General features: G+C 44.6%; 1 protein-coding gene across 1 annotated transcript in view; it reads right to left on the reverse strand.

The window, feature by feature from the left end:
- pkd1b (polycystic kidney disease 1b) overlaps positions 1 to 19,171 on the reverse strand; it is a 192,884-nt gene that overhangs the window by 71,500 nt on the left and 102,213 nt on the right. Inside the window, exons 21-22 of the mRNA XM_073026674.1 lie at positions 15,493 to 15,660; positions 7,752 to 7,895 (exon numbers count right to left, since the gene is read on the reverse strand). Of these exons, the coding sequence (XP_072882775.1) occupies positions 7,752 to 7,895; positions 15,493 to 15,660 (312 nt within the window). The remainder of the gene's footprint in view (positions 1 to 7,751; positions 7,896 to 15,492; positions 15,661 to 19,171) is intronic.

The raw sequence follows: 19,171 nt of genomic DNA on the forward strand, positions 1-19,171 counted from the left end.
AGCAGTTTGTCTTTGTTGCGGTGTGTTCCAAAGTGTTGGAATAGTGTCACTCCTTACGTCTGGCTGCCATCCGGGAATTCAATGGACCAAACAATTTGCAAAGAGACAATTTTGGTGACCATCTATGTCCAAGGATATGCACGACTTGTATCTGCCTGCCACACCTGCATTCAGAACAGGATGTCACACCAGCATCCTGAGGGTTTGCTATGTCCATGCCTGTACCCCACCGTCCCTGGTCCCACCTCTCGGTAGATTTCATCACTGGTCTGTCCCCATCTAATGAAAATACTACCACTTTGGTCATTGTGGATTGAATTTCTAAGGCTGCCCACTTCATTGCACTTGCTAAGCTCCCATCGGCTATTGAGACTGCCACACTCATGGTTCAAAATTTGTTTAGGCTTCATGGCTTCCCTTAAGACATAGTGTCTGATCGTGGACCACATTTTACTTATCTTTTCTGGAGGGCTTTCTGCTCTCTTGTAAGAGCCACAGTCAGCCTCTCATCTGGTTTCCACCCCCAATCCCATGGCCAAATGGAGAGAGTGAACCAGGAGATGGAGACAACCCTGTGCTGCCTTGCCTCTTCCAACCACATGCGCTGGAGCTCCCAATTGGTATGGGCAAAGATCGGCCACAATAACCTCCAGTTATCCTCCACAGGTAAGCCCCCCCTTTAACTGCCAGAGGATTCCAGCCACCGTTCTTCCCTGACCAGGGGACTAACATGGGAGTTCCTGCTGCTGAGCAGCTGATCCAGCGCTACAAGCACACCTGGTGATGGGCCAGGGCTTCTCTGCTGCGTGCCTAGAAACAACATTCCCAGTACACTGATCGGTTGTTCCGTTAACAGGTGAGGCCTTTCGAGCCTGGACAGGAGGTCTGGTTGGCATCGAGGGATCCTCCCCTGGAAGTCGAGAGCCGGAAATTGGCTCTACACTATGTAGGACCATTTGTAGTGGAAAAGGCTGTCAACAAGGTCTCGTATAGATTGCATCTACCAACACCACTGAAGATCCATCCAGTATTCTACATTTCCCAGCACAGGCCAGTTACTACCTCTCCCCTGGCCCCAGTCACCCCACCTCCCCCTCCTCCACACTTGGTAGACGTTTCCCTGGTATATACTGTGCAGCGCCTCCTGACATCTCAGGGGTAAGTGGTAAAGTCCTGTACCTTGTGGATTGGGGTGGATATGGTCCTAAAGAACATTCTTAGATCCTGGTGAAGGACATCTTGGACAAGTTGCTCATCCGGGACTTCCTGTGCCGCCTCAGAAGCTGCGCCTAGGGAAGGTTCCCCTGTCACAACCTTGGATTCGGCAGCGCAACAGATTTGGAAATTGCACTCATGAATATGCATGTGTCAGCTTATTATTTCATTATAGCTGTATTTAACTCCTTTCTTTTCATTGTAGCGCTTGTCGAGATTTGAGCAAAGCACAGCAACATTATGCTGCCTCCTTGCATTTTGCCTTGCCTCAGAAAGTGGACTATTGAGTCGACTGTCGCTAAAGCGCTAAAGACTAGCGGTATTTGTTATTAATTTAGAAATTCTGTTCAGCCACAGTATTGGCATCTAGTTTTCTGTTTGAGAGTTTTAGTTAATGGCTCTGTTTGGCCTCCTAGCGTTTATTGTGCTCTTTTCTCTTAAAATCCTATTCACATTAAAGTCTGTGAACTACCGACCCACTTCAGTCTCTCTCTCTCTCCACACTTTGGCCATATCCAAACTTACTAATGTAGTAATCATGATCACCTTCAAGGAAGGAGATAAATATGGCTTTGATATCTACTGTGGTCTTCATGTGTCTGCCATGGTGAAAGTCCTTCTCCTCAACCATCTCCGCCCATAAACAAAGAACAGCTCCCTAAATATTAGTATGGATTCTATCTATTTAGAAGAAATAGCATCAACCACTAAACGTGACCTTTTGATACAACCACAGCCTTTAACTTCATCACCTGCATGGGAGTGGAGCAAGATCCTTAAACTCAGCAGTCTGCAAAAATTTGTCAACACAAAGTACACTGCAGATGCTGTGGTCAAATCAACACGTACAAAAGCTGGATAAACTCAGCAGGTCGGGCAGCATCTGTTTATTTCAACGGATGCTGCCCAACCTGTTGAGTTCATCCAGTTTTTGTACATGCAAAAATTTGTCCCCGTCTTTTGCTTGTTTTACTACAGCATGCAAGTCATGATGCTAACTGACAGAGCTAATCTCAGTGAGAACGTGTCACCAACTGTCCTGGCACTTAGTCATTGCTGCATCTCACCTTTAATGCATTTCCTGCAGGAATGGAGCTAATTCTCAAAACCAATGGGAAACTGTTCACCCTACATCCTCTCTATTTCAGAACACCCCAACCTCAACAGTTGAGTTGCAGTACAACAATGACATTCGAACTGTGCACATTCAGAGGATGAGCTCCAAGTTACTACCAACTGGTTCCTCACAGCAAAGAGAATGTCGGGGATGGGGTACTGGGTAGCCTCCAACCTGATGGCATGAACATTGACTTCTCTAACTTCCGTTAATGCCCCTCCTCCCCTTCTTACCCCATCCCTGACATACTTAGTTGTTTGCCTGTTCTCCATCTCCCTCTGGTGCTCCCCCCCTCCTTTCTTTCTCCTGAGGCCTCCCGTCCCATGATCCTTTCCCTTCTCCAACTCTGTATCACTTTTGCCAATCACCTTTCCAGCTCTTAGCTTCATCCCACCCCCTCCGGTCTTCTCCTACAATTTCACATTTCCCCCTCCCCCCACTACTTTCAAATCTCTTACTATCTTTCCTTTTGGTTAGTCCTGACGAAGGGTCTCGGCCCGAAACGTCGACAGTGCTTCTCCCTATAGATGCTGCCTGGCCTGCTGTGTTCCACCAGCATTTTGTGTGTGTTGTTGTTTGAATTTCCAGCATCTGCAGATTTCCTCATGTTTCCTATCTATAGTCAGTTGGCTCTGTTTCATCCACATGCCCAACAACACTAGATGCTGAAAACAGACAGCCTGTTCTAGTTCCTGCAGAAGGTAGATCGAGAAATAGATTCTCAAAGCCCTCTTGGAAATGGAAATTGAAACATGCCCACTAACACCTGGGAAATGTGCAGAAGGATCATTGGGGACAGCACTGGGAACCTGGAGTCCAGGCATCAGGAATATCATGTTAGGTATCCACAGAGCAAGAACGACAATGGAGTAGTTTGTGAGTCATCTTAGCCCCTGTACACACTGGGCAACTTCAGTGCAGGAGCAATGAAGCAGGTCCGCCCAGATGAAAAACATACACACTTGAAAACCCACGCAATGACAGGGGCTTTCCGCACATAGGAGACCCAGTCAACTCATCATGTGATCAATCGGCAGGCACACGTATGTGCATTTGCCATATTCTCACAATCAATCCAATACAGTTCACACAGAAACCCAGTGTAAATGGCAGAAGGAGGGCACCAGCCAGCTCCTAACTTACCCACCAGATACTCCCCTATGTCTAGAGTAGTGCCTGTGGGTCCCACATGAGCCTCATCAATAAGAATGGGAGTGATGTGTGGTGAAGTGCCTTGCTCAAGAACACACGCAGCCTCAGCCAAGGCTCGAACTAGCGACCTTCAGATCACTAGATGAATGCCTTAACCACTATGTATAGAGTAGTGTCTGTGGGTCCCACATGAACCTCATCAATAAGAGTGGGAGTGGAAGCAAGAATGGGTGGGGCTGCCTAAGAAAAAAAAAGATTTTTAAAGAGAGCTTCTTTCTTTCTTTTTCAATCTTTTTATTAATATCAACATGATAAGATTAATACATAGTTATTGGGATTACAAAATTAAAATGAACATAAAAGGATACCCAAGCAATAAGTACAATATAGTTAAGTCTTCCCAAATCATGAATGATACAACTATCATATAAACGAAACAAAAAAAAACTAGGTATATCATGTTGAAAAAAACAGAAAAGAGAAAAAGAGAAAAAAAAATATTACCCTAAGAAAAGCTAATCTAACAAACTAACCACTATCTAATAAAGAAAAAAAAAAGGAAAAAAGGGAAAGAAAAAAATGGGATGTTTATAGTATCTATAAAAAGACAAAGAATCATCAGTGTCCCCAACTCCAATCCTCTCAACATATATATATAATCAAAACCGGAAAAACAAATAGGATTGGAACAGGGTCAAATTACATCATGTGAAAATATTGAATAAATGGCCTCCCAGTCTTTTCAAATTTAATAGAAGGGTCATATATGACACTTCTAATTTTTTCCAAATTTAGACATAACATAGTTTGAGAAAACCAATGAAATATGGTAGGGGGTTTAATTTCTTTCCAATTCAACAAAATAGATCTTCTAGCCATTAATGTAAGGAGTATGGAGCTCCTCTTAACATTGGGCAGGTGTGACCTATACAAAAAGGACGGGTTGCACTTGAATCCCGGGGGACCAATATCCTGGTGGGGAGGTTTGCTAAGGCTACTGGGGAGAGTTTAAACTAGAATTATTGGGGAGTGGGAACCGAACTGAAGAGACTGGGGAAGAGGAGGTTAGCTCACAATACAGAAAGCTTGTAGACAGTGTGAGAGGGAGGATAGGCAGGTGATAGAGAAGGGACGCGCTCAGACCAAAGGCTTGAGATGTGTCTATTTTAATGCAAGGAGTGTTGCAAACAAAGCGGATGAGCTTAGAGCATGAATCGGTACTTGGAGATATGATGTGGTGGCCATTACAGAGACTTGGATGGCTCAGGGACAGGAAAGGTTACTTCAAGTGCCGGGTTTTAGATGTTTCAGAAAGGACAGGGAGGGAGGCAAAAGAGGTGGGGGAGTGGAACTGTTGATCAGAGATAGTGGCACTGCTGCAGAAAAGGTGGACGCCATGGAGGGATTGTCTACAGAGTCTCTGTGGGTGGAGGTTAGGAACAGGAAGGGGTCAATAACTTTACTGGGTGTTTTTTATAGACCACCCAATAGTAACGGGGATATCGAGGAGCAGATAAGGAAACAGATCCTAGAAAGGTGTAATAATAACAGAGTTGTCATGATGGGAGATTTTAATTTCCCAAATATCGATTGGCATCTCCCTAGAGCAAGGGGTTTAGATGGGGTGGAGTTTGTTAGGTGTGTTCAGGAAGGTTTCTTGACACAATATGTAGATAAGCCTACAAGAGGAGAGGATGTACTTGATCTGGTATTGGGAAATGAACCTGGCCAGGTGTCAGATCTCTCAGTGGGAGAGCATTTTGGAGATAGTGATCATAATTCTATCTTCTTTACAAGAGCATTGGAGGAAGATAGGAACAGACAAGTTAGAAAAGCATTTAATTGAAGTAAGGGGAATTATGAGGCTATCAGGCATGAAATTGGAGGTTTAAATTAGAAACAGATGTTCTCAGGGAAAAGTACAGAAGAAATACTGCAAATATTCAGGGGATATTTGTGTAGAGGTCTGTATAGGTACCTTCCAATGAGACAGGAAATTTATGGTATGGTACTGGAACTGTGGTGTACAAAGTCTGTAATAAATCTAGTCACGAAGAAAAGCTTACAAAAGGTTCAGAGAGCTAAGTAATGTTAGAGATCTAGAAGATTATAAGGCTAATAGGAAGGAGCTTAAGAAGGAAATTAGGAGAGACAGAAGGGGCCATGAGAAGGCCTTGGCGGGCAGGATTAAGGAAAGCCTCAAGGCATTCTACAAGTATGTGAAGAGCAAAAGGATAAGACGTGAAGGAATAGGACCTATCAAATGTGACAGTGGGAAAGTGTGTATGGAACCAGAGGAAATAGCAGAGGTACTTAATGAATACTTTACTTCAGTATTCACTATGGAAAAGGATCTTGGTGATTGTAGTGATGACTTGCAGCAGACTGAAAAGCTTGAGCATGTAGATATTAAGAAAGAGGATGTGCTGGAGCTTTTGGAAAGCATCAAGTTGGATAAGCCACCAGGCCCGGATGAAATGTACCCCAGGCTACTGTGGGAGGCAAGAGAGGAGATTGCTGAGCTTCTGGCGATGATCTTTGCATCATCAATGGGACGGGAGAGTTTCCCGAGGATTGGAGAGTTGCGGATGTTGTTCCTTTATTCAAGAAAGGGAGTAGAGATAGCCCAGGAAATTATAGACAGTGAGTCTTACCTCAGTGGTTGGTAAGCTGATGGAGAAGATCCTGAGAGGCAGGATTTATGAACATTTGGAGAGGTATAATATGATTAGGGATAGTCAGCTTTGTTAGGCTTTGTAAAAGGCAGGTCGTGCCTTACGAGCCTGACTGAATTTTTTAAGGATGTGACTAAACACATTGATGAAGGAAGAGCAGTAGATGTAGTGTATATGGATTTCAGCAAGACATTTGATAAGGTACCCCATGCAAGGCTTATTGAGAAAATATGAAAGCATGGGGTCCAAGGGGACATTGCTTTGTGGATCCAGAACTGGCTTGCCCACAGAAGGCAAAGAGTGGTTGTAGATGGGTCATATTCTACATGGAGGTCCATCACCAGTGGGGTGCCTCAAGGATCTGTCATGGGACCCTTACCCTTCGTGATGTTTATAAATGACCTGGCTGATGAAGTGGAGGGATAGGTTAGTAAGTTTGCTGATGACACAAAGGTTGGAGATGTTGTGGGTAGTGTGGAGGGATGTCAGAGCTTACAGTGGGACATTGATACAATGCAAAACTGGGCTGAGAAGTGGCAGATGGAGTTTAACTCAGATAAGTGTGAGGTGGTTCATTTTGGTAGGTCAAATATGATGGCAGAATATAGTATTAATGGTAAGACTCTTGGCAGTGTGGAGGATCAGAGGGATCTTGGGGTCCGAGTCCATAGTATGCTCAAAGCAGCTGCGCAGGTTGACTCTGTGGTTAAGAAGGCATATGGTGTATTGTCCTTCATCAATCGTGGAATTGAATTTAGGAGGCGAGAAGTAATGTTGCAGCTATATAGGACCCTGGTAGACCTCACATAGAACACTGTGCTCAATTCTGGTTGCCTCACTACAGGAAGGATGTGGAAGCCATAGAAAGGGTGCAGAGGAGATTTACAAGGATGTTGCCTGGATTGGGGAGCATGCCTTATGAGAATAGGTTGAGTGAACTCAGCCTTTTCTCCTTGGAGCGAAGGAGGATGAGAGGTGACCTGATAGAGGTGTATAAGATGATGAGAGGTGTTGATCATGTGGATAGTCAGAGGCTTTTTCCCAGGGCTGAAATGTTTGCCACAAGAGGACACAGGTTTAAGGTGCTGGGCAGCAGGTGCAGAGGAGATGTCGGGGTAAGTTTTTTACTCAGAGAGTGGTGAGTGCATGGAATGGACTTCTGGCAATGGTGGTGGAGGCAGATATGATAGGGTCTTTTAAGAGGCTTTTAGAAGGTACATGGAGCTTAGTAAAATAGAGGGCTATATGTAAGCCTAGTAATTTCTAAGGTTGGGACATGTTCGGCACAACTTTGTGGGCCGTAGGGCCTGTATTATGCTGTAGGTTTTCTATGTTTCTATATTCTGGTCAATATCTGTCCGATTACCTACAGTACCAACAAATGACTTATCTAGTCCTTATCACTGATCTCACTGTATACAGGTACTGTTTTTCCTCTTTAGAACAATGATCACATTTCTAAGAGTACTTCATAAGCTATGAAATGCTTGGGGACATCCAGAAGTTTGGAAAACCACAATATCAATGCATGTGTCATTTTTTCTTATACTGTTAATTTGATTGACACAATATATGACTTCATATGTACTTACATGCTGCCAACACATCCTTCTCCACCATCCCTTCATTCTTCTCATTCTCAACAGACAGCCAGTCCTGAGCCAGGAAGTAGTACAAATTATCTGTCTGCTTGTCCCAAACTGCCACATGCTCCAGATACCACGAAGGGTCTAAGCCTGCACAGAGCACCAAGGTTAAATCAAACATTTGGCTCATCATACAAGTAAGGTTCTTGCAAATTTAAAAATGTTTGGAAAATAGCTGTCGAGTTTTTGGTGTTCTTCCTCAGTGAGCGAAGCACACTGCCTGCAGAACATTAATGAGAAATTACTCCAGTTACAAGCCATCAACTGCAGTATTTCTAAGAAATTTAACTGTTGCTTGTGTGAGAGTCAGTAGCATCTCTATCTTGGTAGTTGCTCTCCTGAGGGAGCTAATTATGATATTCAGAGACAATTACTTCGCTCACAACTTCTGTCTCCCCTTCCTGTCAGTTCACACTGATCTTAAATACTGCAGTATGATACTTTAACTTGTTTTAATTAGACACTCACACCACCAGCAACCAAAGTTCAATCCCGACCTCGGGTGTCATCTGTATGGACATTGCATATTTGCCCTGTGATGGCACAGGCTTCCCACCACACACCAACGATGTGGGAGCTGCTAGGTTAATGGGTCCTGTAAATTGGTCCGAGTGTGTAGGTGAGTGGTAGAATCTGGGGAGAGTTGAAGGTGGTGTGAATAAAATAATATGTGGTTGGTGTCAAGTTAATGTACATACGTGTTTGATAGCCAATGTGGACTTGGTAGCCAAAGGGGCTGTTTTCATGCTCGACGACTCTATGACCTGTGTGAACATACAGACATGGATTTATGTGTGGAAGGTCATGTTCAACAAAACTTACTGAATTTTTTGAAGAGGTTATTAGGAATGTTGACAAGGGTAAAGCAGTGGATGTTGTCTATACAGACTTCAATAAGGCCTTTGACAAGGTTCCACATGGAAGGTTAGTTAGGAAGGTTCAATCATTAGGTATTAATATTGAAGTAGTAAAATGGATTCAACAGTGGCTGGATGGGAGATGCCAGAGAGTAGTGGTGGATAACTGTTTGTCAGGTTGGTGGCCGGTGACTAGTGGTGTGCCTCAGGGATCTGTACTGGGTCCAATGTTGTTTGTCATATACATTAATGATCTGGATGATGGGGTGGTAAATTGGATTAGTAAGTATGCAGATGATACTAAGATAGGTGGCATTGTGGATAATGAAGTAGGTTTTTAAAGCTTGCAGAGAGATTCCGACCAGTTAGAAGAGTGGGCTGAAAGATGACAGATGGAGTTTAATACTGTTAAGTGTGAGGTGCTACATTTTGGTAGGAATAATCAAAATAGGACCTACAAGAAGGGCATTGAAGAATGCAGTAGTACAGAGTGATCTAGGAATAATGGTGCATAGTTCCCTGAAGGTGGAATCTCATGTGGATAGGGTGGTGAGTATAGGAGTTGGGATGTAATGTTAAAATTGTACAAGGCATTGGTGAGGTCAAATTTGGAGTATTGTGTACAGTTCTGGTCACCAAATTATAGGAAGGATGTAAACAAAATAGAGAGAGTACAGAGGAAATTTACTAGAATGTTACCTGGGTTTCAGCACCTAAGTTACAGAGAAAGGTTGAACAAGTTAGGTCTTTATTCTTTAGAGCATAGAAGGTTGAGGGGGGACTTGATAGAGGTATTTAAAATTATGAGGGGGATAGACAGAGTTGACGTGGATAGGCTTCTTCCACTGAGAGTAGGGGAGATTCAAACAAGAGGTTAGAGTTAGGGGCAAAAGTTTAGGGGTAACATGAGGGGGAACTTCTTTACTCTGAGAGTGGTAGCTGTGTGGACCAAGCTTCCAGTAGAAGTGGTAGAGGCAGGTTCGATATTGTCATTTAAAAAAAAATCAGATAGGCATATGGACAGGAAAGGAATGGAGGGTTATGGGCTGAGTGCAGGTAGGTGGGACTAGGTGAGAGTAAGCGTTTGGCACGGCCTGTTTCTGAGCTGTAACTGTTATATGGTCATATGGTGTGAAGTTCATTAAAGAAAATATTCTTAGATTGGAGCAGTTAATTTCCAACCTGCCAATCCAAGAACATGCCCTTGTAACCTATCACCTATTCCTGTGGAATCAGTTAGCAAGTCTCTGTACTGAGAACTATCACCTTCTAGTTATCCTCCTTCCCCTCCCTCCACCTTTTTATTCTGGTGTCTTTGCACTTCCTTTTCAGTCCTGAAGATTGTGGAGGAGATGCATTTGCCAATTCAAACTGACTGGTGTCTACATCTGAGGAATTCCAGGATCCAATTGCACAAGGGGCAAGGGGGTTGTTGCGAAGACTGGGTGAACCCAAGCGCAGGACACTGACACGGGGGTAGAGTAGTCTGAAGAGTGTTTATTAATGGATGTAGGGAAGGCAGGGGATTGAGGATTAGGCAGAGGAAAACAGAGGAATGAGCGAGGCTTGACTGGGGATCGAACCCGGGTCGCTGCGATGAGAGTGTGGCGTTTAACCACTGAGCCAGCAGAGAGTGTAGGTGGGTGGTGGGACGAGGCAGAGCAGGGATGCAGACCAGGGTGTGAGTGTGGCTGGAGGAGAACAGCAGGCAGGAGGATGAACGGGAAGGCAGGCGGCATGCGATGCTCCTATTAACCCGGAGAGACAGAGTTAACACCGGCAAACAACAGCGCAGAAACAAAACTTAGAATACACAGTTCTAAGTGGCCTAGAACATGAACTACCACACTGGCTGAAGCAACGATCTGGCGATGAGTGGATGGAAAGCCGGGGTATTTATGCTGCAGGTTAGATGAGGTTCAGGTGCACCGCAATCAGGAAGCCCGTGAGAACAAGAAGAATGCCACTAAACACAAAGTACACTGCAGATGCTGTGGTCAAATCAAGACGTACAGAAAAGCTGGATGAACTCAGCAGGTCGGGCAGCATCCGTTGAAAGAAGCAGTCAACGGATGCTGCCCGACCTGCTGAGTTCATCCAGCTTTTTTGTACGTCTTGAAAAGGTACGTCACGCCCACCGCGTACACACACACACACACACACACACACACACACACACACACACACACACACACACACACACACACACACACACACACACACACACACACACACACACACACACACACACACACACACACACGGACGGACAGACAGACAGACAGGGGAGCAGGAGAAACATAGGGAAAAGGAAATTAGGAGAACACGAGGAATGAATGGCTGGGACTGTGAGGGGTATTGAGTCGCAGGTCTTGGAATCTACTGATTAGTTTTGAGGGGATGATGGCGTTAAATGATGAGTTGTAATCAATAAAGAGCATTCTGATGTATGCATCTTTGCTGTCCAGATGCTTCATGGTTGTAGGAAGAGCCAACGAGATAGCATCTGCTGTAGACCAGTTGCTTCGGTAGGTGAATTGGAGCAGATCAAAGTTCCCATTAAGGCAGGAGCTGATATACTTCAACACCAGCATTTCAAAACCCTTCATCCTTGTGTAGAACACCCTGAAGGTTAACTTGCAGGTTGAGTCGCTGGTGAGGAAGGCAAATGCCACATTGGCATGCATTTCAAGAGGTCTTGAATACAAGAGCAGGGATGTGATGCTGAGGCCTTATAGAAAAATAGAAAAATCTACAGCACAATTCAGGGCCTTTAGCCTACAATGCTGTGTTGAACATGTACTTACTTGGAAATTACATGTACTTACCTAAGATTACCAATAGCTCTCTATTTCTCTAAGCTCCGCATACTAAAGGCACTGGTGAGGCCTCACCTTGAGTATTGTGAACAGTTTTGGGCTCCTCATCCTAGAAAAGATGTGCTGGCATTGGAGAGGGTCCAAAGAAGGTTCACAAAGATGATTCCAGGAATGAAAGGGTTATCATATGAGAAACATTTGATGGCTCTGGGTCTGTACTTGCTGGACTTCAGAAGAATGAGGGTGGATTTCATTGAAATCTTTCGAATGCTGAAAGACCTAGACAAAGTAGATGTGGAAAGGATGTTTCCCATGGTTAGGAAGGTTAGTTAGGAAGATTCAATCATTAGGTATTAATATTAAAGTAGTAAAACGGATTCAACAGTGGCTGGATGGGAGATGCCAGAGAGTAGTGGTGGATAACTGTTTGTTGGGTTGGAGGCCGGTGACTAGTGGTGTGCCTCAGGGATCTGTACTGGGTCCAATGTTGTTTGTCATATACATTAATGATCTGGATGATGGGGTGGTAAATTGGATTAGTAAGTATGCAGATGATACTAAGATAGGTGGTGTTGTGGTTAATGAAGAAGGTTTTCAAAGTTTTCAGAGAGATTTAGGCCAGTTAGAAGAGTGGGATGAACGATGGCAGATAGAGTTTAATGCTGATAAATGTGAGGTGCTACATTTTGGTAGGACTAATTAAAATAGGACATACATGGTAAATGGTAGGGCATTGAAGAATGCAGTAGAACTGAGTGATCTAGGAATAAAGGTGCATCGTTCCCTGAAGGTGGAATCTCATGTGGATAGGGTGGTGAAGAAAGCTTTTGGTATGTTGGCCTTTATAAATCAGAGCATTGAGTATAGGAGTTGGGATGTAATGTTAAAATTGTACAAGGCATTGGTAAGGCCGAATTTGGAGTATTGTGTACAGTTCTGGTCACTGAATTATAGGAAAGATGTCAACAAAATAGAGAGAGTACAGAGGAAATTTACTAGAATGTTACCTGGGTTTCAGCACCTAAGTTACAGAGAAAGGTTGAACAAGTTAGGTCTTTATTCTTTGGAGCATAGAAGGTTGAGGGGGGACTTGATAGAGGTATTTAAAATTATGAGGGGGATAGATAGAGTTGACATGGATAGGCTTTTTCCATTGAGAGTAGGGGAGATTCAAACAAGAGGCCATGAGTTGAGAGTTAGGGGGCAAAAGTTTAAGGGTAACAAGAGGGGGAATTTCTTTACTCAGAGAGTGGTAGCTGTGTGGAATGAGCTTCCAGTAGAAGTGGTAGGTCAAGGCGGCATAGCCTCAGGATAGAGGGGAGCCCTTTCAAAACAGAGATGCAGAGAAATTTCTTTATCCAAAGGGGGGTGAATTTGTAGAATTTGTTGCCACATGCAACTGCGGAGGCCAGATCATTGGGTGTAGTTAAGGTAGAGATTGATAGGTTCTTGATTGGACATGGCATCAAAGGTTACGGGGAGAAAGCCAGGAACTGGGGTTGAGGAGGAGATAGAAGAAAATGATGAGCCATGATGGGCAAGATCTGCTCCTGTCTTATGGTCTATCACTGCGGATATGTGCCACTGAGAGATAGTCATTTAGACAGGTTACTATGTTCTTCTAGGCACCAGTATGATTGAAGCCTAATTGAAGCAGGTGGGTACCACACACTGCCGGAGCGAGAGGTTGAATATTCCTGTGAACACTCCAGCCAGATGTTTGGCAGAAGTCTTCAGTATTCAGACAGGTACTCCATATGGACCAGATGCTTTCCTTGGATTCACTTTCTTCACATCATCTTCAGATACTGAGACCAAAGGATCATCGGGAGACATGGGGGTGCACGATGGTTCCTCCTTGTCCTGGTGATCCAAATGAGCATAGAAGGCATACAGCTCATCTGGAAGTGAAGCTCTGCTGTTGCCTTGTAGGAGGTTATGTAGGAGGTCTTTCAGGTTCCTAAGGTTGTCATAACCGGGGATGGTGGTGGGGATAAACTCCCACTATCTATAAAGTGCTCCAAATGGCGTGCGTCTCCAACAGCCTCTGACAACCAAGTCCAACTCTTGGCCTTCACATGTGGCTTAGCTACTAGGCCCAGCAGCACTGTTTCTACTGACAAGAGAAGGAGCAAAGGCAGGCCACTGGCGCCTCAAAGCCAGTTGCTTTGGGCAGGTGGGGCTCGTCAGCCCACCTCAGAGAAGGAAAACTCTGACTTTAAACCTCCGCTGCCTTGCGGCCATATCTACCCATGGGAAAAGCTTTGGGAGTAAACCCTGAAGAAGAAATCTGGAGATGTTGTTTACAACTTCACTCCAGCAACCTCGGCGACGACACTGGTGTCAAGCTGTATCAGCACTTGCTCTTCCCTTGGACTACATCAGTGACGGGGAGAGGGGGAACCCACTGCATGGGCAACAGCCGGTTCTTCAAATCTTCCCACCCAGGCTTGCACCCTGGAGAGGACACGGTCCACCAGAGGCGCAAACCCATGATCATCTGGGATCAACGGCTGCCTACTACTACTGGCATTCAAACCCTGCCACAGCTATCGAACATCCATCATCGATTCCAGTCTAGTCCAGAATCTCCACTTCACCTGAGAGGTGGCTTTCTGGAGATCGTACCTGTACATCTTGTAGCATTCTTGATCTCCAGACTTAAATGCCTCTGATCTGGCTCACAGCAGGTTCTGGATTTCATTGTTCATCCAGGGCTTCTGATTGGAGAAAACCCTGAATGATTTCCGTGCTGTAATTGTTATATGGTTATATATGGTTATTTTGTGGGGTCTCACTACAGTTGTTTTAATAAAGTCTGTAAGAACTCTGGTGTAGTCATCAGGTCCTAGATGAGTTCTTGAACACAGCCCAATCCACTGATTCAGGGCAATCCTGTAAGCATTCCTCTGCCTCTCTCAACCACCTTTTACCTGTCTTGATCTCTGGAGCCTTGCTCATTAGGCTTTGTCTGTAGATGGGTATCAGGAGTACAGCCAAATGACCTGACTGGCCAAAATGTGGTCTCAGGAAGGAATGGTAGGCATTCTTTATCGTAGTATAGCAGTGGTCTTGTGTGTTGGGACCGCTGGTACAACAGGCTACATGCTGATGATAACCGGGCAGGGTTTTCTTCAAATAGGTCTGGTTAAAGTCACCGACTATAACTTGAAATGAGTCGGGATGGGTTATTTCTTGTTTACAGACCACATCATGCAGTTTCACGAGTGCATGCTTATAATTGGCTGGTGGTGGTATGTAAACTGTGGTCAGGATCACAGATGAGAACTCCCGAGGCAAGTAGAATGGTCTACATTTAATTGTTAGTGTTCTAAGTCAGGGAAACAAGAAGTTGACATAACACCAATGAGAATTGACTAAAAAGCATACACTGCCACCCCTTTCCTTACCAGAATTTGAAGTTCACCCATTCCGAAAATCATAAACTTTCTGGTTGGATAGCTGCATCCGGTGCATTCACTGACAACCAAGCGTCAATGCAACAAACAATTGAGATTGCCCTCATCTGCCTCTGATACAGCCGCTTTGCCCTGCGATCGTTAATCTTATTTTCAAGTGACTGTACGTTCGCCAACAAAGTGCTCGGAAGAGGAGGCCTCATTCTTCTGTGCTTCTACCTGCTCTGAATCCCACCTCTCCTGCTGCGTTTTCGGCCACGGCTCTGATGCCTAAAGGCACCATGCTTAACTGCTCCGCACTTAACCGTTGAATGTCAGGTCTGAAGATCATTGATGTAATTTCGTACTTCGATGCTAAGAGGAACTTTACATGCTGCAGATTGCAGCAAAAGTAGTTTCAAAAGGAGTATACTTAAGAGGAAAACCAGTACAATTCGCTATGGCCCACAGAGAGTCATCGATGCACACATAATTTCTATTGGAACCAGTCTATTGGAATGCTCTGTCGGGTGGGCTGCTGAATCAAAGACATTCAATAGGCAGCCGTGGCTTCACACCTGATGTGTTGGGCAGTTTGCTCATTTACACCTACCTGTGTTGTCATGCCAGATTCGGATTTTCCATATCTCACCCAGGTTGGCATCTGTCTCAACCTGGAAAACATCCAGACTGTTCCTTTGGAATGCTCCTTCTTTGTCCAGGTGGCGAGACCCACTCTTGTTCACCCCATACAGGCTGATGCCCACGTGAGCTGTAGTACCTGCAGGAAAGGAAGAACCTTAATTTAAGAGCAGCACACACAGGTAGAGGCAGTTCAGATCAAATGAGGTGCTTGAGGAGTATAAGAGAACACAAGACAGAAATCAAGTGCTAAGCAGGTGAGGGAGGGGGGCAGTGGGAATGATGAAGGCAGCAGGGAGGTGATAGGTGGAAGTGACATGGGAGAAGGAAAAGAGATGGGGTGGTGAGGATCAGGAAATAAGACAGAAGGGACAGAGGGGAAGTTAGGGAACTTGATGTTCATCCACTTGGTCAGAGACAATGTTAAATATGAGACGTTGTTCCTCTTATCTGTGTCTAGCTTCAACTTGGCAGTGGAATTGTGTGAAAGACATGTTGGTGTAGTAACATCTCCTTTGTTGGCTTCTCCCTTCTCATCGATCCCTCTCCAGGCACTGAATCCTGCAAACGTACTAAGTTTTATAACTGTTCCTACATCTTATTCAGGGCCATAGGCAGTTCTTCACGTGTGACACACACAAGATGCTGGAGGAGCTCAGCAGGCCAGGCAGCCTCAATGGAAAAGAGTACAGTCGATGTTTCAGGCCCAGACCCTTCGGCAGAGGACTCGTATGTGAATTCAATGGTGTTATTTATTATATTCAGTGCTCCCAGTACATTCTCCTCTACATCACTGAGACCCAACGCAAAGTGCTGGGGGAAAAAAATCGCTTTGTCAAGCTTGTTCACTCTGTCCACCAAAACAGTCAAGATCTCCTAGCAGCCAGCAGCTTTAAGTCCACTTCCCATTATCAGACTAACATGTCCAGCCATGGCTTCCTCTACTGCTAAGTTGAGGCTAGAGGCAGGTTAGAGGAACAGCACCTCTTATTCTGCTTTGGAAGTCTCACACTTGAAGGCATGCACATTGATTTCTCTAACCTCTGGTAATCATTCCCTGCTGCCCACCAGTTTTCCCTACCTATCCCACTCTCATCTCTTTCCCTACCCCACTCTATCTGCCCATCACCCACACATTCCTCCCACCAGTTCCCCTCCTCACCTCCTTTCCTTTATTCTACAGTTCACTGCCCTTTCATATTAGATTCTTTCTTCATCACTTCCACCTATCACATTTTGCTTCTTACATCACTCCCTATTTGCCCCTCCCTCATCTGCCTATCACTCTCACTCAACTAGATCAGCCTATCACCCATTAGCTTTCACGCCGACCCCATTCCCCACATTTTTATACTGGCTCTCGCCCCCCCTTCTTTCCAGGCCAGAAATTCAATTGTTCATTTCCCTCCAAAGAAGCTGCCTGACCCACTGAATTACTCCAGCAATCTGTAAATTGTCCAGACTTCCAGCACCTGCAGTGTCTTATGTGTCTCTTCCCCTCCACTATACAAAGATATGATCCGAATGCCTGAGTATTTCCACAATTTCCTCTTTATATTTCTGATTTCCAACATTAATTTCCTTCAGGATAAATATAGTTTGATCTTATTATGTGAATAATGATGCCATTAATAAGAAACAGATAATCAGGTACTTGTACAGATATAACTGTTTACCAACAGCCAGTCATTAGGAACTGTATCATACAGCCAGAGTTTCCCTTCCTGATCAATATCCAGGAGAACCCTTGCAGCTACTTGCATTTGGGAGATGGAAAGTGAATGACAAAGAAAGAGATTAAGAGTCATAGAGCACAACAGAACAGAGAAAAAGCCCTTTGGCCCATCTATTCATGCTAGCATGGTCTTCTGCTTGTTCTACCTACACTCAGATCATAGCCCTCCATACCTGTCTCATCCACGTACCTAATCAAATTTCTCTTGACATCGCATCTACCACTTCTGCTTGCAGCTTGTTCACATTTGCACCACGCTGAGAGAAGAAGGTCCCCCTCAGATTCCCCTTAAATATTTTGCCTTTCATCTTAAACCTATGACCTCTAATTCTAGTCTCACCTAATCTGAGGGGAAAAAAGGCCTGCAAGTATTCACCCTATCCATAGGTCTCAATTTTGTACACCTCCATAAGATTTCCCCTCATTCTCCTGCACTCCAGTGAATAAAGTTCTAACCTATTCACCCTTTCCCTGTAACTCAGGCCCTCAAGTCCTGGCAATAGTCGGGTAAAATTTCTCTGCATTTGTTCAAGCTTATTGCTATCAAGTGACCAGAACTGCACACAATACTCCAAATTTGGTTTCACTGTCACCTTACAACTTCAACATTTCTTTTCATTCCTCAGTTCCAGTCAAATTGCCTCAGTAGACGAGCCCTTCAATCTGCCCTGTCTTAGCACTGCAATATTTTTTCTGACTAATAATGTCAACCTTCCTCCTTTAATACCTCACGCTCTATCATGTCTGAAGCAATTAAGCCCCAGAACATTTAGCTGCCAGTCCTACCCCTCCTACAACTAAGTCTCACTAATTGTACACTCTACGTTCATTTGCCTTACCCACACTAGTCCTTGCATTGAAATAGACAACTCACAACATTAGTCCTACAATGCTCAACCTTTCAGTTCCTATCTTTGCTTGAAGGCTTAACGTCTACTTTTCCCATTACCTGTCCACTTGCTTTTTTGCCACTCCAGTTCCCACACCCCTACAACTCTAGTTTAAGTCCCCCAGATTATTGCAAGGAATATTGATACCCCATCCGGTTCAGACACAAGCTGTCCCATTGCACAGGTTCCACCCGCTCTGGAGGAGAGTCCAATGATTCAAAAACTGGAGCCCTTCCTCCTGAACCATCTGTTCGTCCGTGTGTTAAACTGCAGTATCTTCTTTTTTCTTGCCTCACAAGCATGTGGCACAAATAGCAATCCTGAGGTCACCACCCTGGAAATCCTTGTTTTTTAACTTAGCATCTAACTCTATGAGCACACTTTGCAGGACCTTGTCACCCTTCCTATGCCATTGGTATCAATGTGAATGAGAACTTCTAGCTGCTCCCCCTCCCCCTTAAGGATGCCTTGGACTTGATCTGTAGCATCTTTAACCTTAATACCTTGGAGGCAGCAACCATCTGCAAGTCTCAATATCATCCACCGAATCTCCTGTCTGTTCTTCTAACCAATGAATCTTCCCTTTGAGCCACAGGGCCAAACCCAGTGTTGGAGACTGGGCCATTGCAGCTTTCCCCTGGTAGGTCATCCTCTCCAACAGCATCTAAAATGGTATACTTTTTATTAAGGGGTATGGCCACAGGAGTACTCCGTGCTGTCTACTTATTTATTTTCACTCTCCTGACAGTTACCCAACCAATTGCAATCTTCAACTTAGGTATGATTGCCTCTCCGTAACTCTTATCCATCAACCCCTCAGTTTCCTGAATGCTTTGCAGGGAGAGTGGAGTAGTAAATCTGTGGAGGCCAATTCCGTGTGTATATTTAAGGCAGAAGTAGATCGTTTCCTGATCGGTCAGGGCTTCAAAGGATATGGCGAGAAAGCAATGTATGGGGTTGAACAGGATCTGGGATCAACCATGATGGAATGGCGGAACAGACTCGATGGGCTGAATGGCCTAATT

This window comes from Hemitrygon akajei, chromosome 22 (genome assembly GCF_048418815.1).
Source record: "Hemitrygon akajei chromosome 22, sHemAka1.3, whole genome shotgun sequence".
NCBI classification, from domain to species: Eukaryota; Metazoa; Chordata; class Chondrichthyes; order Myliobatiformes; family Dasyatidae; genus Hemitrygon; species Hemitrygon akajei.